Source organism: Bufo bufo, chromosome 1, assembly GCF_905171765.1.
Source record: "Bufo bufo chromosome 1, aBufBuf1.1, whole genome shotgun sequence".
Classification (NCBI taxonomy): domain Eukaryota; kingdom Metazoa; phylum Chordata; class Amphibia; order Anura; family Bufonidae; genus Bufo; species Bufo bufo.
In genome coordinates, this window is record NC_053389.1 from 107,314,630 (window position 1) to 107,337,787 (window position 23,158).

The 23,158-nt window shown below is 44.5% G+C and overlaps 1 protein-coding gene across 7 annotated transcripts in view; it reads left to right on the forward strand.

The window, feature by feature from the left end:
* Positions 1–19,335, forward strand: part of NADK (NAD kinase) — a 90,771-nt gene extending 71,436 nt beyond the window's left edge. For 6 of the 7 annotated variants that reach the window (XM_040427596.1, XM_040427616.1, XM_040427610.1 and 3 more), the window contains 9 exons: positions 5,320–5,449; positions 6,289–6,397; positions 8,988–9,073; positions 11,930–12,032; positions 12,658–12,806; positions 13,242–13,341; positions 14,633–14,790; positions 15,924–16,006; positions 18,006–19,335. In XM_040427596.1, coding sequence (XP_040283530.1) covers positions 5,320–5,449; positions 6,289–6,397; positions 8,988–9,073; positions 11,930–12,032; positions 12,658–12,806; positions 13,242–13,341; positions 14,633–14,790; positions 15,924–16,006; positions 18,006–18,156 — 1,069 coding nt within the window. In that variant the 3' untranslated portion in view covers positions 18,157–19,335. The remainder of the gene's footprint in view (positions 1–5,319; positions 5,450–6,288; positions 6,398–8,987; positions 9,074–11,929; positions 12,033–12,657; positions 12,807–13,241; positions 13,342–14,632; positions 14,791–15,923; positions 16,007–18,005) is intronic. The other variant, XM_040427633.1, reaches the window with a different exon arrangement.
* Positions 19,336–23,158: the final 3,823 nt, after the last annotated feature.

The window sequence follows — 23,158 nt, forward strand, 5'->3', positions numbered from 1 at the left end:
GAGGGGGTCGGCACCACTGAGGCCACTGTTGCTCTGAGGGGGTCGGCACCACTGAGGTCACTGTTGCATTGAGAGGTTGGCACCACTGAGGTCACTGTTGCATTGAGGGGTTGGCACCACTGAGGTCACTGTGGCTCTGAGGGGGTCGGTACCACTGAGGTCACTGTGGCTCTGAGGGGGTCGGCACCACTGAGGTCACTGTTGCACTGAGGGGGTCGGTACCACTGAGGCCACTGTTGCAGTGATTTTATGAGGTCTAAAGGGAACCTGTCACCGGGATTTTGTGTATAGAGCTGAGGACATGGGTTGCTAGATGGCCGCTAGCACATCCCCAATATCCAGTCCCCATAGCTCTGTGTGCTTTTATTGTGTAAAAAAAACTATTTGATACACGTGCAAATTAACCAGAGATGAGTCCTGTATGTGAGATGAGTCAGGGACAGGACTCATCTCAGGGTAATTTGCATATGTATCAAATCTACCAGAGCTGTGGGGACTGGGTATTGCGGATGTGCTAGCGGCCATCTAGCAGCCCATGTCCCCAGCTCTATACACAAAATCCAGGTTCCCTTTAAAGGGTTTGTCCTAAGATCGATATTTATCACCTGTCGCTAAAGAGGACCCCTCACCTCTCCTGATTTCTCTGTTTTGGTAACTACTTGCACCCGCCATGTAATAACAATCCTGGAGCATCTATTCTTATGACCTTATGTTGCACCATTCCTCTGTTATTCCTGCTATTAGTTATGAATGACTTGCTAGCAGTTTGCAGTGAAGGTCCAGATGGGGGTGTACAGCCTGATGTTATTGAATCAGTGCTGTCAACTGGTAACACCCAGCTGGACCTTTATTGCAGACTACTAGCAATTCGTTCATAAGATCTAGTAGGAATAATAGAGGAATGGTACAATATAGAGTCCCAAAAATTGATTCCCCAGAATTGTTATTGCATGGGAAATGCAAGTCGTTACTAAAACAGACATGTCCCCTTCAAGTACATGATCACTGGGGGTCCCACCTTGGTTACCATGTTCTAGTGTTCTGTGGGTCAAGTATGGATAGGTAAATAGTGTTGATCTTGGGACAATCCCTTTAATTTTTGCTGCTGTTTCTGTGCCGCTGGTCACTGGGGTTTGCCATCCATGACGTGGCCATTGCTGCCCACCAAAGTTACGTTCTTGTAGATGAGCTCTCAGGTGGGTATGTCGTGCCACCGGGGCTGTTGGTAGACTCTGAAGAGACCTGAGGCACTGGCGGAGCAGGACACGGGCACAATGGATGGTGGTGCATGCTGGTGCCAAGGGCACAAGCGAAAGACCCGGGCACATACCTCTGGTGCCAGGTGCTCGCACCGCCACAGTCACATGTTGTGGATCTGGATGATGACATCACGCAGTGATAACCACCAGGCTCGCCTGTAGATCTAGGGAGCAGCAACCTTCGGCACTCCAGCTGCTGTGAAATTACAACACCCAGCATGCACACTTGCTCTGCTGTTCTTGTAACTCCCAAAGAAGTGAAAGGAGGATACTGGGAGTTGTAGTTTCAGCACAGCTGGAGTGCCGGAGGTTGCTGATCCCTGATCTAGAGGCTGTCATTTTGTGTTATGCTTGATCTTGTTTTAAAGGGGAGTTTGTCTTCCATGACCCCATTGCCCTATCTCATGCCACCAGATAATGCCACAAAATTGCCACCACCGCTGTGGTTATTGGATTATACAGAGGGACTGTATGTCCTGGAGACTGTAAATGGCCACATGCAGTCCTTGTAGCACCATGTACCGCCATGCGGCGCCGCTTTACAGAAGAAATCCTTATAGTACACAATATCCCTAGTTCAGCGTCTGATGGAACATGCTGCAATGAATTATCCTTGATGGATTCATAGGAAAGCTGATGGTTGACAGAGGTCTACGGGTGACAGGTCTGTCCGTTATGGAGGTCTCCTGTTGGCGCGTCAGCGCTGAGACCCTCGCTGACGTCTATAAGCAGGAGTCTGAAGCGCTCAGCCACTTTTCCTCACTGCTGAGTGCGGTAGTGAAGACGGTCCCCTAGACCTTCTATTGAGGCCGTCTTCAGTACCGCACTCAGCAGGGAGGAGAGACGGCGCTTGGGTGAGCGCTTCAGACTCATCATTATAGAGGAAAATAAGGTGCTGAGATACGGGACCCCCACTATATTTCACAGCAAGGCCACTTACCCCGCCAGTGAGGATCGTGCGCCTTCTTCCTCACTTCAGAGCGGTGTGCCATAAGCTCCGGCAGCCCGCTCAAACTGACCAATAACAAAGCTCCTCACTGTAAAGAGCTTTGTTATTGGTTGTTTGAGGCAACAGAAGCATCGCTGCGCTGCCTGTGCCGTTCACAGCGCTCACTGCGCTGATGAATGCAGGGAAAAGTCCTAGGTGTATTGGTACGCCTTAGACCTTTTCCAGGGAGTAAAATGGCCTGAACAGGCGTCTGACGCTTGTACAGGCGTTATTGTAACCTATGCGCTTCATAGTGCTTTGGTGGGGTTCTGTGCCTCCGTTCCACACTGACCCTCCAGATTTCGGACCCAATGATCCACATCCGTGATGCAGTGAGCACACAGCCGGTGCACGCATACTGTGGACCTACTGTTTGCGGGCTGCAATATGGGCACGGCCTAACAACTGCCGTGTGAGGCCTAAGTCAGTAGGATTGAGGCCAAAATCGTGTAAATTAAGCTATACTTTCCCATATGTAATCGGTCACCTGGTTTGGGACCAATAAACCACTGGCATGTCTGTTTTGATGCCAATAATCAAACAAAATGCTGGTGTTTTGGTGGCCCCAGACAAAGAGAGAGGTTCCCTTTAAATGATGGCATATGGCTGGGATATGCCTTCATCTGGTCATTGGGAATCGGCAACCTATGTCCTTCACTTTCTCTAGAGCAAAGGAGCTGCAGTTTACTTAGCAGTCAGCCTACATCCAACAGATAATGATGACCAATCCTAATCATATGCCACCACTAAATGTCCCTGTATTTTCACCCAACTCTGCATAAGTTAATAGTACAGGTAAGTATAAGAAATTGTGTAATATATCTGATCAAAGAAAAAGGCTTCTTTCTCCCCCCTCCAAAACTATCATTCTCTGTTAAAGGGGTTGTCCAGTTTCCCATATGGAAGACCTATCCTCAAGGTAGGTAACCGGTATCAGATCGGTGGGGGTCCGGCTCCATACAACCCCTCTGATCAGCTGTTTGAAGAGACTGTTAATTGATGTCAATGGCGAGCAGGTGTAATTATAGCTCCTCCGGAGAATTTGTAGTTGCACTCCAACTTCAAGTGAATGGGACGGAAGAGCTGTCGTTAAAGCTGCTCGCTGCTGCAATGTCGGTGGAGAGCACATAAACAGTGAAGAGAACGCAGCGCCCCCACTCGTGCTGTCTCTTCAAACAACTGTCTTGAGCATAGCTCATTAATCTTGGAAACTGGACAACCCCATTATGTCCGCCTTGAGAGACAAGATGGCTGACAGCTCACTGAAGGATCAGATTACATACTGAGTTTGCTTACCTATGTGGGTGGCACATGCTGGGACACTGCCACTACTACCAGCCATTGCAGTGCTCCTCGGCGTTGTCTCCCATCTTTCCAGCGTTCTGCATTGTTATATTGATACATTCCATATAGGGCTGCAGTAAACAGTTATTTTAGAAATAGAGTATTCTATCGATTTATTTTTCACAATTAATCAAGTAATCTAATAATGAATTTATAGACTGTTTTCCTTTATAAAAACTCATCAAACCCCCTACCATCAGTCCCCAACACCCTTCGTTCCCCCCTGTGCTATCAGCCCAAGTGCATCAGTAACCCCCCCAGCCCCCCCCTTCCCCCCGTGCCATCAGCTCCGTTCCCCCGGTGCCATCAGCTCTCCCCCACCCCGGTGCCATCAGCTCTCCCCCACCCCGGTGCCATCAGCTCTCCCCCACCCCGGTGCCATCAGCTCTCCCCCACCCCGGTGCCATCAGCTCTCCCCCACCCCGGTGCCATCAGCTCTCCCCCACCCCGGTGCCATCAGCTCTCCCCCACCCCAGTGCCATCAGCTCTCCCCACCCCAGTGCCATCAGCTCCACTCCCCCACCCCAGTGCCAGCAGCCCCCTGCTCCTCCTAACACCCGGAGTGTACAGCGTCATTGGTTGCTATGACTCTGTGCGCCCGGCCTTGGTCGCACCAACTTAACTTTCCAGCAGGGGCGCCATCGACACTCCATCGTTCCACGCTGCTCTGCTCCTGATGTCACACAGCGCGTCAGGTCACGGCGTGCGTATGTCAGGAGGTCAGTGCAGCGTGGGACCATGCACGTGCTGTGGAGTGTCCGGAGGCCCCCTGCTGAAAAGGGGAGTATTCCGAGCGCAGCGGGAGACCATGGAGCGGTAGTAAAAGCAAGCGCTTCACTCCCGCTCCGTGGTCACGTGACACAAACGAATCTCATAGAGGATTTTTTTTTTTTTTTGTCGAATTACTCGATTTAGTCGAGTACTCGTTGCAGCCTTAGTTCCATTGCAGTACTGGTTTGTATGGTATTTAGACTAGTGGAGAGGCAGCTTCTATAAGTCCCCATTAGTGGTAATCTCCCAGCGCATCTTGCGTGTTTAATAGAGCAAGCGCAGAACATAGATGACTACTCTTTTCCAGGTCATTTAGGGTAAGGGCTATTTAAGAAGGCAATCTGATTCCATATTCTGGTCAGTATTATGATTGTGGCATGTGCCTTGTCTCATCTTTACATTCACCACAACATTTCAATGTTAATTATGTTCCTGATTGGTTCCTGGAGTCTAGCGAACAGCCCACTTTATGGATCCAGTATGAGCCCCAAGACACAAATCACTTTGCCGGTTGCATCAGCGGCTGCAATTTCTCTTCTAATATCCTCTGACTGCCTGGGGGAAAAACTAATTTTCTGCTATCAGCCAGTCTGAGCGCAACCACTTTCCCTACAATACGGGAAGCCACCTATTGTGTCAAGACTCAAGACTTCTTTGTACATGTTCGCCATCTATCCTTCTACAAAATGCTCCGACATCTTTCTAAGACTTGTGTCAACGCTGTGTGGTCACGACTCAAGGTTCTTTGAAAACGCTGCCTTTTAGAGTGGAATTCTCTATCTCTATATGTATCGACTGTGCCCCACAACGCCTGCCGGTTCCTTTGAGTGTCGGTAGACGTGTTGTAGTCTTACCAGGCAGATTCTCGAAAAGCTGAACATTTTGCATTGAGAGAAATTGCACAGTTTCTAATAGTACTTTCTTTTTCTTTTCTTTTTTTATTCTGATTACTTTTAGGCATATCCAGGACCCTGCAAGCCAGCTTCTAACGTGGAACAAGCCACCCAAAAGTGTGCTGGTGATCAAGAAGGTCAGAGACGCCAGTCTACTGCAGCCCTTTAAGGAACTCTGCGTGTTCCTCACAGAGGTAAGAATATCTGAGGCTGAATATCCTATGTATTAAGGTTGATTTTGTGTATCACCTACATTTTACAATCTCTCCCTATAATTTTTTAACCATCTCCACCCTGCTGTTCACCTATAGTCTTCACATAGACGTGGTGCCCAAGAGTCTGTGTAATCCCTCATAGTTTCCTGTAATCTCCTTTTAGTCTCAGGATGGTTCCTTGCTTTATAAGCCAGAGCCGCTGCACCAATATCAGGCAGCTCTTGTTCTTAAAGACTTTGTGCGAATATATATATATAGTTGGTTGTCCGTTTTTTGTTCGCCCTTGACTCAGTATTTGTGAGGTTACAGGAGCTGTGAGGTCTAAGCATTTGCTCTGCCTTCTGTATTGTTTTAATATGGTCACAGTTTTGGCTAGATCCCAATGGAGTTAGACAGACTTCAACCACACGGATCTAAGACAAAAATTTGATGACATCCATGCATGTGAAGAAAAAATGATTGGCCATAGCGATGACATCACTGGTGACCACTACAGCTGCCGGTGTCACGTTGGGATGTCATTGCTGGAGGCCAAGATATAGAGACACTTGGATGACAGGAGATTGTTAAGGTGTGTCTTATTTCTAAGTAGGACAACCTCTTTAATTATGGTTTGAAGCCAAGCAAGGGAATGATATTTGCAACTTTTTGGTTGCTTTTTTTTCTGGAGAAAATTGCTTGCATGGTTTTATCTGAGCAGGAGTCTGCCCCAAGTAACACCAAGCAAGCGCCGGTTTCTGAGGATCTCTAGCCAGTCTGCATGCAATGGATGCTGCTTACCACTGCTGCTCAGATTTAACTCTTGCTTCCGTGTTTTGCAGAAGAACATGATTGTTTATGTGGAGAAGAAGGTCCTGGAGGACCCGGCCATCGTGAACGACGAGAATTTTGGACCAGTCAAGAAGAAGTTTTGCACTTTTAGAGAAGGTATCCGCCCGCAGATCTGTTTACTTGTATCTGGCTTTAAAGTTGACTAAATTCTGCCAAATCCTCCTGATCTGCTCGAAAGCCGATTATGTAATAATGTAGCTGCTGTCTGTGGACTCGCACCACCACTTGTGTTCCTTGTTACAACACTGAATCACATTTTGGGTCTGTAATGGTGAACTTTCTGCCTCACTTTACAGCAGGTTCTTCAGAGTTTTAATGTATTAAAATGAACGGTAAGCCCACGAAAGTGATAACGGTGAACTGCAGATAAACGTGTCCCCCACTGTTTGTCAGACTGCAGACCTTTCTACCTGCAAGTAAACAGTCTTGTAGAAATCCTGCTGAGAACAAAGGTTGATCTGCTTCAGATATCTTGCGTTTTTGTCTAGCAGTTGGTTGAAGGTATGAGGCTTGTCCGAGTGGGTGAGGGTTAACATTCTTTGTCTCCTATTGCAGATGGGGCAGCGGAGGAGTGCACCTTCTGCAGCCAGTTGTCTTATTGCCAGACACAAGATTGTGAGAAGAGTACTAGGCTGATCTCTTGGACACATATAGATTATTTTTTTTTAAATATATTATTTAAAGTAGAAGATGGAGATTAGTAAGAGAGGGATTGTTGGGATAATGTTTTATAACATCTATGTTCAGTGTTCCTGATAATTTTATGATGACCTCCTAAAAGTGAGCATTAGCACCATACACTATAATAAATGAGGGAACATATTGAGTGGATTATAAATTCAGCATAATTAATGCATATAATGCACTTAAAGGGAACCTGTCAGCAGGATTTTGGGTATAGAGCTGAGGACATGGGTTGCTAGATGGCCGCTAGCACATCCGCAATACCCAGTCCCCATAGCTGTGTGTGCTTTTATTGTGTATAAAAAACGATTTGACCCCCACTGTGCCCCCCATAAGCAGGATTACACCCCATTATGCCCCATTCCCCTTTTATTTTCCCTCCCTGTGCCCCCATCGGAAGGATTTTGCCCCACTGTGCCACCTTCCCCTTGTATAGGCCCTCACTGTGCCCCCCTTAAGCAGGATTTTGCCCCATTGTGCAAATGTTTTAGTAATCCGGTAGCTTGATCAGACAATATCCCGTAGCAAGCTAACGTATTTGTTCCGGACAAAAACCGGATTAGCGGCGGAACCTTAGTGACCACACACATTTTTTTAAAATCGCATTCCAAGAGCTCTAACTTTTTTGTTTTTTATCAATGTACTTGTATGAGGTCTTATTTTTTGCAGGACAAGTTCTAGTTTTAATGCATCATTTTGGGTACATGTAATGATTGATTAAAGCCAGCTGTTCAGCTAAACAGCCCCCTTTGTTTACGTCAGTAAAAAGGCGTATTAGTGGTCACTAAGGGGTTAATTTAGTTGGCAAGGATTTTAAAAGTAATATAAGAGTAGTTGTCTTGTTGAACAGGTTCTTCTTTCTTCTCCTCTGGTTTGGATTGTTTGACCCGCCCTTGTCCTCAGGAGCCTCCACTGTACAGTGCCGGGTTCAGAGCAATTCTACCTTTACATTGTGTATAGTTTCCTCCACAACTACATAAACCTGCTGATTGACTGCCATACATAGTAAAGAATTGGGGTATAGGTAGCCATATGTCAGCGAACAGTCAACCAACCATCTAATCTGTGGGGTTGTGTCGCAACTCTCCCTCAGTGGCAGTGTTGGGGGAAGGGGGCATGTTGATATTGATATACTTTTGTTCTCAAGGATAAGCCACCACCCGTCTGGCCAGTCAGCAATTTATTCTTATCGCCTTAGTGTGCACAGAGGTACCTATCAAGGAAAGAGAACCATCTCGCTAGCGCCGCCTTGTGGAAATGGCTCCCTATGAGTCAAAAGTCGCCTTTTTAATAAGCCTTGGAATATGCCAAGCCAGATATCCATCCGTAGAGAGCTGTGAAAGGGGGCACTAGCAAGATGGTTCCCTGACGTTGAGGTACCTCTATGCGTATTATTTTCCCATGGAGCCTTGCCAATAAAGGTGCATTTAGACGGGGACCATGAGAAGCCTACTGTTGGGAAGGATACATTCCTTCCTGACAGTCGGCTGCTCATTCAATGGAGGTGACGGTTGCATTTATATACAGCGATCTCCTCCAAAGCATGAAAACGAGGGATTACTATTGGGATCCTCAAAGAACTGCATTGTTTCAGGGCAGCAGACCGCTGTTTAGACAGCACTATCTGCTGCCAAAAATTGATAAATTAGGTGCCTGCACGAACGACAGGATCACCTGATGGACGAGCGCTTTGCTCGTTCATCGGATGATCAGCTGCACCTTTATATGTCGGGTATGAGCGTTTCCTAGGAACGTTCGTTCCCGATAATCTGCATGTGTAAATCCACCTTTAGTCTCCGTACCATGGAACACTTCCAGTAAGTCTCTTCAAGGGCAGCCAGTACCCTGCTTAAGATATCTCCTTAGTGAAAACACATGCATGCTCAGACAAGCATGCACAAGTGCATATGTATGGGGGAGGGGGGAAGGCGGTTAGCTATCTAAGGTGCATCTCCACCTTTACTTCCCTCAATACTAATCTGAATGTCAAATCATTTACCAGATTTTGATGACATCTCCAACCGGATTGACTTCATTATTTGCCTCGGAGGAGACGGCACCTTGTTGTATGCATCGTCACTTTTCCAGGTCAGTTCTGGTCACCTGGTCAACATTTTGTACCAAGCATAAAGTGCCAGGAACATGATTGATAGTGTTGAGCAAACTTGTGGTTTCAAGTTCGGCGTACAAGGTTCGGGTTATCTAAGAATCCCATTATAGAATCCATAACGGAATTCTTAAACAACCCGAACCTTGTACGCCGAACTTGAAACCACAAGTTTGCTCAACACTAGTGATTGACTGTTGTGGTTCTTGTAATGAGAAGGGATGCAATTAAGAGCTTATTCACACATCGATATTAAAAAATCATCCATGTTGTGGCCACACACAGATGATTAGTAATACAGAAGTAGGGCTGGACCTGGCGACCACTGGGGACAGTTGTCTCAAATTCTCTCCTGGTCCGTGTTCTATGAGACACAGTCCAAGATAGGACATGCTCTGAGTTCTTGGCATGGACCCTCAATCTGTACCGATAAACGGTGGTGTGAAAAGCACCACTTACTTCTATGGGTCCACGTGCAGTCCATTGGACACTTGGACAAAATATATGGTTGTGTGAATAGGCCCTAACATACCCCTGTATAGAAAGTATCCCAAAATGCTAGAGTGAAACTTCTCAAAAAGTCCATCTCTTTGAGAAGACCCAAATTCCTTATATTCTATGTATATATGCCTTGTTCTTTGAGAGGAACACCCTTCGAAAAGACTGTTTTCAAGGCAGTTTCTGCTGTTCATCTCAGAGGTGTCACCATATTCATGGTCCATGACCCTCCAAAGAAATCTTCCCCATTTATGCCTATGAAGGGAAAAGACAATCAAAAAAGGAAATATGTAACAGTTAGAGACTCTTGATGCATTTAGTTTCACTCATTGTATATCTGGAGTTTCAAAAGAAACCCTTTCTTTGGCAGAACCCATCACGTCGATGCATGTTATAGAACAGGAGGAGCTAAGCAGATTGATGTATAGTTTTTAGGTATATGTTGCATTTCATTCATTTAAATCCCTGCTCATTCTGGGCTCTGAAGTCCAGGAGGCGGTCCTATCAGTGATTGACAGTTATCTCTATATACACAGTCATAGAGGGAAGGCTGTCAGTCACTGATAGGACCTCCCAGAATGAGCAGGGATTTACATGAATGAAATACAAGTTATACTGAATCTTTTCCCAAAAAACTGTGAGGCACATTTATTAAGACTGGCGTTTTAGACGCCGGGGTTAATAGAGCCCTGCACTGGCGGTGGATCGATGGAGTTATGTTAGAGGCGCCTCTTCATAACTTCGGCAGATCCTCCGCTAGTTCTAAATGTAAGATAGCTTCCTTGGTGTCTTACATTTAGACCTTTTTCTACGCCTGAAACAGGAGTAGAAAATGGAAAATGAGACGCACCTACCGGCCCGTCCCCTTCCCCGCCCATGCCGCAGCCACATTTTTAGACCTGGTTTGAGCAGGGAGAAGTCGCAGATTGAGGCGCAACTAGCGGTCACACCACAATCTACGCCTGAAATATGCCTAAATGACCCTCTATATATCAATCTGCTCAGATTTCTCTAGTCTGTACCATGATTCTGGAAGATTACACTGCATTTACTTGGTGACCAGTTTCCCTTAAATTCCTGCTCACTCTGGGCTTAGGAGTCCAGTGGGCGGTCCTACTCAAGGATTTGCATGTATGACCAGAATGAGCAGGAATTTGAATAAATGAATAAATTACAAGTTTTACTGAATCTTTTCGAACAACTATCAATCTGCTCAGCTCCTCTTGTTCTATAACATGCTGCCTGAAGATTGCATGGATTTTCCAGAGGATAACAATTTTTACACACAAGCAACAATTTTTCGCCATCCACAAGATAAGGGACAAGTGGCTGATCGGTGGGGCCTGACCACTGGGGCTCCCTATGTGTCTTCCTCCTCATTTAGGCTACTTTTACACTCGCGTTTTGGGCGGATCCGTCATGTATCTGCAAAAACGGATCTATTACAATAATACAACCGCATGCATCCGTCATGGATCCGTTTGTATTATCTGTAACATAGCCGAGACAGATCCGTCACGAACTCCATTGAAAGTCAATGGAGGACGGATCTGTTTTCTATTGTGCAAGATTGTGTCGGTGAAAACGGATCTGTCCCTATTGACTTACATTATGTGTCAGGACGGATCCGTTTTGGCTCAGTTTCATCAGACTGACACCAAAATGGAATGGAGATGGAAAGGAGGCAAAATGATGCATTCTGAGCGGATCCTTTTCCATTCAGAATGCATTAGGGCAAAAACAGATCCGTTTTGGACCGCTTGTGAGAACCCTGAACGGATCTCACAAACAGAAAGAATGTGAAAGTAGACATAGCTGTCAGAATATGCAGGTGCTGAAACTCCTAAGATGAAATGATATAAAAAGGTCCATTTAGTTTCCAGAAACACTGCCGCTTGTGCCTTCAGTCTGTGTCTGGTACTACAGCATTCACTTGACAGAGGCTGTGCTGCAGTACCAGACATGGGCCAATACAAGAGGGGCACTGTTGTCTGGAAACAAAGCCCCGTTTTCTAACCTTATACAAAGTCTTTCATTTTCTCAGTGGATGAATAGGGGAGGGAAATGGACATTGATGTTTAAAGGGTCTTTTCTTGTCCGATCCCTTCCTCTCCTCTTTGCTTCCTTTGTTTTGTCCTGGGATAAGGTCTCCAAGTAGGTGCTCAGTTGTGTGGGTTTTGCGATGGTGAAGTTTGATCATGACGTCGGTGACCTCTCGGCGTTCCTCGCGTGGGAAGAGTAATTGTTTAGGCAAATCCTTATTCGTCTCCTTCATACTTTGCATGTAATGTACTTGTACAAGCTTCTAAAGTTGTAACCTGTTTTTGCCTCCCTTGTAGGACAGTGTCCCTCCTGTCATGGCTTTTCACTTGGGATCACTAGGGTTTCTCACCCCCTTTAGCTTTGACAACTTCCAGAATCAAGTCACTCAGGTTATAGAAGGTAAGAACATCGTCCGAGGTCACACCATGGGCAGCCAAGCTCCTCACAGGGAGGGACGCTCTTGTGTCACCCTTTTGTCTGTGAATTGTGCGCTTACAGGTTGCTTTGTCTTAGCACAAGAAGATAAAAAGAAACCTTCGTAACCTGTGCTGATCTCTGACCACCTACTCCTTTTTTAAAGAGTGTAAATTAGATGTACCGTATGCCATGAGGTTTCATATGTCCTACAGACAAACGTTATCAGTGCAGTGCGTGAATGCTGTTAGGGGACACCTGTCAATGGGTGCTTCAATAAATGTATGAGATCCAATTTAGGTCCCATTTGGCTGGCAGAGGGGCTTTTCCGGGTTTGGATGCCCCTTTTAGTAGCTAAAGCTGAGCACAACATCCACAACAAGTCTCCTCTGGATTCCCTGCTGCAAACAACATTGGTTCTCCCAGCAGAGAGACTCTACTACTACTACTACTACTACTCGGCTTGTGTTGGGGGAACCACTGTAGATGTAGTTGTCCAAACCCCTTCAGGATTTATGTAGCAGACACATATTTACCAATGAAAATATAAAACTGGTTTTTGTATCACTATGTGTAAATCTAATCTACTTATTAACCTGTTCTTGGCCAGGCAATGCAGCACTTGTCCTCCGCAGCAGGCTAAAGGTGAAGGTGCATAAAGAGTACAAAGAGAAGACCATTGTACAGAATGGCATAGAAGAGAACGGGCTCATTGTGAACCAGCAGGAGAAGGAACATGTCAAACAAACCAAGTACCAGGTGGGGATTTAGACAGTTAAGACTGTCCTGTTACTGTGATTTTAAGCTAAAACCTACCAATTTGGTGCAGCGGTGTATGCAGCTAATGTGGTGACTCTAGATGAAACGTTTTGTTGAAAGAAGTCTCACATAATCTCAATTTTGACAGTTTCATTCATTATACATTGCTACTAAAGAATCGCTGTGTTCAGCCATAAGAGACACTAGCACACAAAGTGCAAATTTACTGATCCAAATCTTTGGCACATGGGGCATTTCTTGCAGCTTATTGCTAATGAAGTCATGTCCAGTCGCAATAATGTCACACAATGTGCTTCCCTGCAGACCATTAACAGTAAATGATGGCTAGAGATGGTGGCATGTCCTCCCACTTTGATTTTCACTTTTGTTGTTACAGTAGAAGTTGTTAAACTTGTCTTCGTCTATGAATCATAGGTGTTGAATGAAGTGGTGGTGGACAGAGGCCCTTCTTCTTATCTATCCAATGTAGACGTCTTCCTTGATGGACATCTCATCACTACGGTTCAAGGAGATGGTAATATTAAATGAATGTCCACTTCTAATGAACATTAACTACTCTTACTGACCATATAACCTATTTTTTACTCCATAAGACACACCTAGGATTTAGAGCAGGAAAATGTGGGTCTTATCTGAGGTCTGATAACAATCTTCATCAAACCTGAGATAAGTCTCCCATTCCTCATCAGACCTCCCATTCCTCATCAGACCTCCCATTCCTCATCAGACCTCCCATTCCTCATCAGACCTCCCATTCCTCATCAGACCTCCCATTCCTCATCAGACCTCCCATTCCTCATCAGACCTCCCATTCCTCATCAGACCTCCCATTCCTCATCAGACCTCCATTCTTCATCAGACCTCGGATCAGACCTCCATTCTTCATCAGACCTCGGATCAGACCTCCATTCTTCATCAGACCTCGGATCAGACCTCCATTCTTCATCAGACCTCGGATCAGACCTCCATTCTTCATCAGACCTCGGATCAGACCTCCATTCTTCATCAGACCTCGGATCAGACCCCCATTCGTTATTAGACCTCGGATCAGACCCCCATTCGTTATTAGACCTCGGATCAGGCTGCAATTCATTATTAGACCTCGGATCAGGCTGCAATTCATTATTAGACCCCAGATTGGAACCCCATCTGACATTAAATAAGTAAATGTACTTACCTTCCACGTTCCTCGTTGCGCTGTGACCTGACCTTGCACTGTGTCAGGTCATAGTGCACTACATCCTGACGCTGTATGCAGTCAGGACACAGTGCAGCGAGGTGAGTACATCCAGCACCTGCTTTATTCATCACTCCGTAACCCTACTGCGTACTAGTGAGCACTTCCATAATTGAAGCACTCACTATGATTCGCTCTTTTTGACGCACTGTCACTTTTCTACCACTTTTGGTGGGGGTAAACTGCGTATTATGGAACGAAAAATATGGTTCATAAGATAGCGCTCTCCAGTAAAATGCATCTTTGGCTTGGGTGAGCATACAAGGAGACAAGCTACTACCAGACTCCTCTAATTCTTCCATTCCCTATAATGACCTGGCCGTACCTGCATAGGATGTATACACCGGAGGTCAGAGGCCTTGAGAAAGGAAGATCAGGTAGTGAACAGTCTGTCGGTCCCTATTACTTCACCTTTGGCTTCATGTGTGGCTACTTAGCTGTGAATCAGTATTATATATTGTGATCTAATATTATAATTTAATGGCTGCAGTTTATTAGTGATTTATTTTTATTTTTTTAGGTTTGCAATTTTTTGTTAATTTCTAGTCTTTAATTTCTCTATCCTCAGGAGTTATTGTGTCCACCCCTACTGGCAGTACCGCCTATGCAGCTGCAGCCGGAGCCTCCATGATTCATCCAAACGTACCAGCCATCATGATCACCCCTATCTGTCCCCACTCTCTATCCTTCCGACCAATAGTGGTACCTGCCGGGGTGGAGTTAAAGGTAGGTTCCTGCGCTACACACCTAATAATACCGCTTTCCATAACGTGTGAAGAATATCTTCGGGCAAGTTCCTATTTGCTGTTGATTTCGATACAGATTTGTTCTTAATCCTCGCAAACGGAATGCCACACCGAGTATTGGCAGTACTTTGAAATCAAATAATGCCTAGACTGGTTCTAGCTGAAAGACTCCAGTTTGGGGTGGAGGTTTAATCCTGTAAGAATTTTTCTTGGAGAATTGCCATTGGCGGCAGTGACTTGCTTGTCATCACTGTGGTGGTTGTTATATTATTTATTTTCTGTTTTATATTCTGTCTATTTCCTCTATTTCATTTATGTGAAATAAAATGATGATTGTGCTATTATAGCTACTAAATATTTTTTTTAAATTGCAGACTTTTAAAAACATTTTTTAACATTCAGTTCAAACAAACCCACTAAATGGTGATGCCCTAACTTTAAAATTAAAAGGGTTATCTAAGAGTAAGACAGACCTCGCAGAGTGGCCGACCCGTGGGGGTGATCACACTTACCTGGTCCCTCTCACCCCTTGTCCAGCACTACTTCTTCCGGCCGTGCTGAAATCAACATCCGTTGACTGACACATGACTGCTGCAGCCATCACATGATGCATGTTGATTTCAGCACAGCGGGGAGAGGAAGAGACCAAACCTAGCGGCGTGGACCAGGTTATGGTATGATCACCAGCGCACGTCCGCCACTCTGGGCGGTCTGTCTTATTCTTGAATAACCCCTTTTATAGCATATGCTGGAAAGGCTTTCGCTTTAAGAAATATAGACTTGAAATGTAGTGTATGGAATCTGCACTGAAGTTTTTTATTTGGTGCACATAAACAAATATATCAGAAAGCTGCTAATGCCCACATGTAGGCTTGTTAGAGGAATAGCTCCCTCTAGAGGTGAAAATATTACAATAATAAATGCAGGTTATTTTGTAGTTCACTGCAGTTTGTGACTAGGACAGCTGTTGCTAAAGGGAAGTGATTCAACATGTTGTTATATATGTGATTTCCCTGAGCACAGAGGTCTGCCCCCCTACAAGCACATCCCGGTTGAGATTCTGAGGTCTTTATATGTGTAACCACTTTATAAAGAGATTACGCCTCTTTTCAGATAATGCTTTCACCTGATGCACGGAACACAGCGTGGGTCTCATTTGATGGAAGGAAGAGGCAAGAGGTCTGCCATGGAGACAGGTGAGTGAGGGTTGTACAGATGAAGCAGTGGATGGTAAAGATCTTTACATACATAAGACCTGTGCACTGGACATCATGGAGCTCGTTTACTCTCTGAAAATCTAGTGACAGGTCCACTTTTAAAGACTATCTGTTGGGCCCCTTTCACACGAGCGAGTTTTCTGTGCGGGTGCGATGCGTGAGTTGAACGCATTGCACCCGCACTGAATCCGGACCCATTCATTTCTATGGGGCTGTGCACATGAGCGGTGATTTTCACACATTACTTGTGCGTTGTGTGAAAATCGCAGCATGCTCCTCTTTGTGCGTTTTCCACGCAACGCAGGCCCCATAGAAGTGAATGGGGCTGCGTGAAAATCGCAAGCATCCGCAAGCAACTGCGGATGCGGTGCGATTTTCACGCACGGTTGCTAGAAGACTATCGGGATGGAGACCCGATCATTATTAATTTCCCTTATAACATGGTTATAAGGGAAAATAATAGCATTCTTAATACAGAATGCTTAGTACAATAGGGCTGCAGGGGTTAAAAATAATAATAATTTAACTCACCTTAATCCACTTGTTCGCGCAGCCCGGCTTCTCTTATGTCTTCTTTGCTGTGCAGAGGAAAAGGACCTGTGGTGACGTCACTACGCTCATCACATGGTCCATCACATGATCCATCACCATGGTAAAAGATCTGGGTGCTGGACGGGTGTAGATCGGAACATCACCCGGACTGAAAACTGACACGTTAAAATAAATGGGTCATTTCACATGAGCCCCATACCAAGTAAATTGCAGAATGTACCATTTAGCCCAGATTTTCCCAAGTGAAGGTTCCACAGACAAAAAAGGCTGCACACAAATGGCAGTCATCAAGTTTCCTGTCATTCGTCCGAATAAGCCCTTAAAGGTTTTTTTTTTTTATGATTCAGTATTATTCACCGGAGCTGCTCCTCACTTCTCCTTTCTGGCAAAGGTGAGGGTCACGTGAGCTACTGCAACCAATGACTGCAGTGACATGTCCCTAAGTGATAGATGACCCATCAGTGACATGCTGATTGGGCTCACGTCACCGCTGGAGGCCAATCTTTGAGCGTAAGTTCACAGACCGGAAGTCCATTGATGGAAGCCCAGATACCACCGGGTGGGGAATTAAATAAATAAATAATCCTTGACCACTTCTCTAGAGCTCAGCACCATTGAAGTGAAATGGAGCTGAGCTGTAATACCACACACAACCTGTGGACAGGTTTGGTGCTATTTTGAAAGAAAGCGGCCATCTTTTGCTAGTCCTGGAAACCACTTTAAGAATTACAAGTTTATTTATATTTGTAAGCTGCCCCTACCAGTATGTCTTTGGGGTGTACCCATGCAAACACGGGGATAACCTACAAACTCCATGCAGATGTTGTCCTTGGTCAGATTCGAGCCTGGGCCCCCAGTGCTGCAAGGCATTGAGCCACCGTGCTGCCCAGTGATCTAAGATTACCTCTCTCTACCATCTTCATCACTTTTTCTCGAGCTGCACCTACTCTCTGGAATGCTCTGCCCCGGAATATCAGGTCAGTTCCCAACTTCCCTACCTTCAGACATGCCTTAAAGACACATCTTTTCAGGCAGGTTTATCGTGCTTTCTGAACCGAGTCTTCCCCTTCTCACCCTCCAACTCTTATTCTTCAGACCTGAACTCGATCTTCCGACGGTAATCCCTACACCACTCCTTTTAGTACAAAGATGGCTGGACCACTTTATATAACAGTCAACCACCTTTTTTGCCGCCCCCCCCCCCACTTCCTCATAGAGCGTAAGCTCTTGCGAGCAGGGCCCTCACTCCTAGCATTTCAGTTGTATATTAGCCAGTTACGTTGTGATGTCTTTTGTTTTGTACATGAACCCTCTGAATCGTAAAGCGCTGCGGAATATGGTGGTGCTATATAAACAAATATTATTATTATTATTATTATAATATATAGGATCTTGCTATTAATCATCCTGTCTCATGTCGTTCCAGTATTAGCATCACTACCTCTTGTTATCCCGTCCCTTCCATCTGTTTCCGAGACCCGGTGAATGACTGGTTCGACAGCCTGGCCGAGTGTTTACATTGGAACGTCCGCAAGAAACAAAACCATTTCACAGGTGACGAGGAAGAGGAGTACTAGCAACGGCCGGATTTCGGAGACTCTTTCCAATTAAAGTGATCTATTTTCTTCGAATACGTGCCCCGGTTATGGACTACAATAGACCAAATCATACAAAAGTGCTTTTCTTCAGGCTACCAGCTGCAAAGTACTGGTCAAATCCAACAACCAGCTTCCTTTATTTATCTAAACTCGCCGTTTAAGACAGAAGTTTATATTTGTGTTTCTTAATAATGAAACTTAAACCAATAAATGAAATGACCCCTTTTCTGCCAGCACGGCCTGCACTGTATTGTCCTTTATCACAATACAACGGAGGCCGCTCCTGGTGACCATGTGGTTATGTAGAGCTGTTTACATTTTATAATTAACTGTCCCATACCAGAAAAAAAATATTGTAAAATATATTTGTTCTTATATTTTCAGAGCCTATTTTGTGGAATCTGTGATTTACACATTGTACATATATTAAAATATATATGCTCCATTCTTGACCCCATGTACAAACCGCAGCACCTTACTGTGTTCTTCGTGACTGAGCAAGAAAACACGGTTTGTTTCAATAACCTGTAAGATTCTGCTTCTGGCACTGATGGTACCGGTATGAACTGCTAATACTGCCATGAGCTTTCCTTTAGCCCACATGGGGCAGACTGAAGATTTGCTGGCCGAGTCTCCCACCAGAAGTTTAAAGGGGATCCCCATCTCAATGTTTGCGCCATATCATTAGGACATACCACAAATGTCAGATAGGTGCGGCCCCCACTTCTGGGACCTGCTCTTTTCTCCAGAACATGGCCCCTGAAGTGAAGGGAGAGATTGTGCGGCTTTCTCTCCAATTCACTGTTATGGGACTTCCGAAAAGCTTGGCTATTTTTGGAAACCCCATAGCAGTGAATGGAGAGCCACACAAGTGCGGCCACTTCTCCATTCACCATTATAGGACTGTTGGAAATGGCCATAGCGGTGAACTGAGGGCGGCCGAACATGTATGACTGCTCACCCTTTGCTTCTGAGGTTCCAGTTCTGGAGAGCGGTGTGGGTTCTACCTCTGGGATACGTTCCTCTCTGACATTTTTGCCATATCCTAGCAATATGCCACAAATCTTGAGTTGGGAAAACCCTTTTAATGGGGTTCTCTGGGAATTAAGAAAATGAAAATACTTAAATATTACTTTATTATAAATATATTCTCAAATACCTTTCATTATTTATAATGGCTCGTTTTGTCTAGGGTACAATGAATAGGAGAAACAAAATGGCCGCTGTCCTATTAGTACGCACAAAACCTGTCCTTATCACACAGCAGGACAAGTTACTTCACAACACTGAGCTAAAGAGCTACCTAACTTCTCCTCTCTGCTCTTCTCATCAGCGATTATGATCCTGAACACAGATTATAAGATCTTCAGCTGAATCTCTGTGGGAATGGAGTTTGAGGATACATGAAGTACAGAGAGGACAGACTGTGGTAATGGAGACTGCATACACGAGCTGCTGCTCATTAGCCACACCTCACCTCCTCTCTTGTACTTCATGTCTCCTCATGAACTCCATTCCTACAGAGATTCAGCTGAAGATCTTATCGGCTGTATTCAGGCTCATAATCCCTGGCAAATAGGAGAGGAGGATGAGGCAGCTCTATAGCGCAGTGCTGTGAAGTAACTTGTCCTCCTGTGTGATTAGGACAAGTTTTCTCTGTTCTAATAGGACAGCGACCATTTTATTTCTCCTAATGATTGCTCCCTAGACAAAACGAGTCACTATAGCTAATGAAAGGTATTTGGGAATATATTTATTAATAATGTAATATTTAAGTATTTTCAGTAATTTAATTCCTGGAGAATGCCTTTACGGTATGGCCACACGTGATGGATTTTCCACAGTAGAACTGCATATGCAAAATCCGCAGTGTATAAAATATAACGGTAGCAACAAAGTTGAGATTTAAAAAAAATCCCATGCACACACTGCAGAACATTTCCGCAATTAATCCACACCTAATTTAATCTGTGGTATGGATTTTATAATAGCAGCATGTAAATTTATGCTGCAGATTTAACCCTTTCCTATGCAGATCTGCGCAAAACCATAGTATTTGCTACAAGTTCCGCATGAAATACCGCACTTTTTGGAGTACATTTTACTGCTGTGACATTTCAGTAGATAACGCTGTGGAACATTTGCAGAGGACGAATCATGTGTGGACATATCCTAAAGTGACCGCAGGAGAGCGGGCGTTCCAGTTGCCTAGGCGGATGTATGTCTCTGGAAGCCTCTCTTGCAAATCTCCTTTGGAGGAGAGGTTTCCAGCGCCAGTCATCACCAGACCGGCATCATCATTGGAGATGTTAATGGGGTTTTTATACTGTCCATAAAAAGGATCTATAAGTGGAGTTACCTGTAGTTAATACATTGTAAGCACTTTTCTTACTATTAGTTTACATCTATGATTGTACATATAAATGATCAGATAGGCTGTCTCACCAGCCACTATTGCATAAGATACTTTGACAAATCTGCCTGGTTGCTTAGCTTTATTTTTTGTATAGTCTACTGGTTTTATCTATCTTTTTGAAATGAAGCCCCTGCATCACTAACAGAAGGGGGCAGTGACTCCATTAGCACTGTGCTCACTCAGGAAAGCAAAATAGCTTGGGCAGGCAGAGTTCACTTACTGTATGCAGATTACATACGGATCATCGCCTACATATTCCATACATTACATGATGAGAAATGCCGGCGTTCTAAAGCTCTACATTAGTGCATCCCTGAACTTCACCAAATCACTGCGATGAAACTGGTGAAAACGGTGTCAAAATTTACATACTCATCTTCCATATTTTATTCATGGCAAATATACCACATGTGAACATAGACAAGACCTGCTCATCTACATGCTTTATGTGTATAAGGGCCTTCCAACTCTCCCATGTGCCAAAGGGTTTTTCCAGGGGATTTTTTTTTAAGGGCCACAATCGCTACTCATCTTACCACATTGCTGCAGTCCCCACCGCTCTCCACTTCCTGGTCCCAGGCTCATCAGACATGAAATGTCTTGGATTACCTGTCATTCAATCACTGACTGAGCGATCAGTCCAATTCCTTTCCTGTGTGTCAAGTCTGCAACCAAGAAGTGGAGGACAGCCTTGCAAAGGCAGTGGCAGGGTGGTTGGTGAGGTGAGAAATATTTGGTATTTTTTAACCCAATCCACCTTTTTTTTTTTGCAGGAAAAAAAATCCTCTGGAAAAATCCCTTCAAGGTGTGGGCGTGGTGTAGGCTCCCATTTCACAGACCACCACTCATGCAGGCTTTTCAAGTCTCTGACATTTCAAAAGATAGATAAAACCAGAGGTTTACGTTAATAGAAATCTGTAAAGCCGGCCATAGTCGTGAGCTAACTGTCGGCTGACTGCTATCTTACCAGAGTACAACTGCTGAATTGATATGTCATATATATTAAAAGCAATTAAAGAAACAGACTGAACCCATTCAGGAATACGAGAGGGTCAGGCCACCACATTAAAGGGGTTATCCCATGACTAATGTAAAAAATGGAAACCAGACATTGTATAGTACATAATAATCTCTTTCTAACAAAGCTAGAACCAGCCCTGTACCTCACATGGATCCAGAGATCTCCACATTCATGGCTCAGCTAGATTTATATCAAGCTGCTGCCGCTCAGGGGCGTGTCCATGCTCTCCCTATCACAGCTCAGGAGGTGTGTCCATGCTCTCCCTATCACAGCTCAGGAGGCAGTTGAAGAATGAAACTGAGCATGTGCGGCCTTGTCAGTGAGCAGGACAAAGGACAAAGAAATAAGAAACAGAACAAAGAGCAGGTGGTGATTTTATTCAATAACTCAGTGGCTATACAAAATTTTTAATTACATGTAATTACAAAAGTATTCAGATCCAGGTGCTGGTTTGAAAACTGTAGACTATTTTTCATGGGACAACCCCTTTACGATATACAGCACCTTTATTCTGGCATTAGGAGAGCTTAGCGGGTGAAATTACACCCACAACTTGAGCATGATCTTTTTGATTTCCACTTCTGATCTGGAGATGCAAAACATTGTACAATTTTTTTTTTCTTCTGACCTGTATTTAAAGACTACAATATGTTGCTATACAGATGGAAGTGGGCAATAGGAAGTTCTACTTGCTGTACAAGACACTTCCTCCCCAGGCTATAGCAGCTTGTTTAGGTCCTTCCCACTGTGAAGGGATGAAGAACAGTACAAGATGTCTTAATTTTACAATAAGAAAGTGCAAGTTATGTGCCATCTGTGTACTGAGGAGAGACATTGCAGCAAGCAGAAGGGAGAACTGGCTTATACTGTAAATCAGCTGCTTCTCACAATGAAGTCTTATATGTTATATAGGAAATGCTGCTCCAGTGTCCAGGTTTCCTGAAGTATGCCATATACATTGTCATCCAGCAGTTTTACATATATTTTGTAGCATATGACATATATTACAGTTTTACTTGTTTCATTGTTAGTTTTGTTTGTTCTGAACAATCAAGCAACCGATTCTGTCAGCAAAAAAAACTATTGTATCATTTCCTATTTGCATAAAATGTGGACTTTTTGTTACAATTTCTATTGTAAATTCTATTTTGACCTAATGAATCCATTGTTCAACTGCAGTGTCCAAAAATTTAATTGTCAGAACAGCTTCAGGGAGTCACATGAGAATGGCGATATTAGCAAAAGACATAAAAAAAAAAGGCTCTCATGGGGTGAAAAGTGTTGGTTGAATCGAGTCCCGACAAGCGAAGATGTTGTTCTGGACACGAGTGCGGTCTAGCGCTGTCACTCTAAAGGCAGGGGGCGTCGCTGGAGCGGTGCTCAAATAGTTAATTTGCATAATTTGAAAGGGCTTCTGTCACCCCACTAAAGTCTTTTTTTTAATTTTTTTTTTGGGCTAGCTAAATTACTTATCCTGCGATATATGAAAATATAATGGTGTTACTTACTTTGATTCAGCAGTTTCTTCTAAAAACGAACTTTTA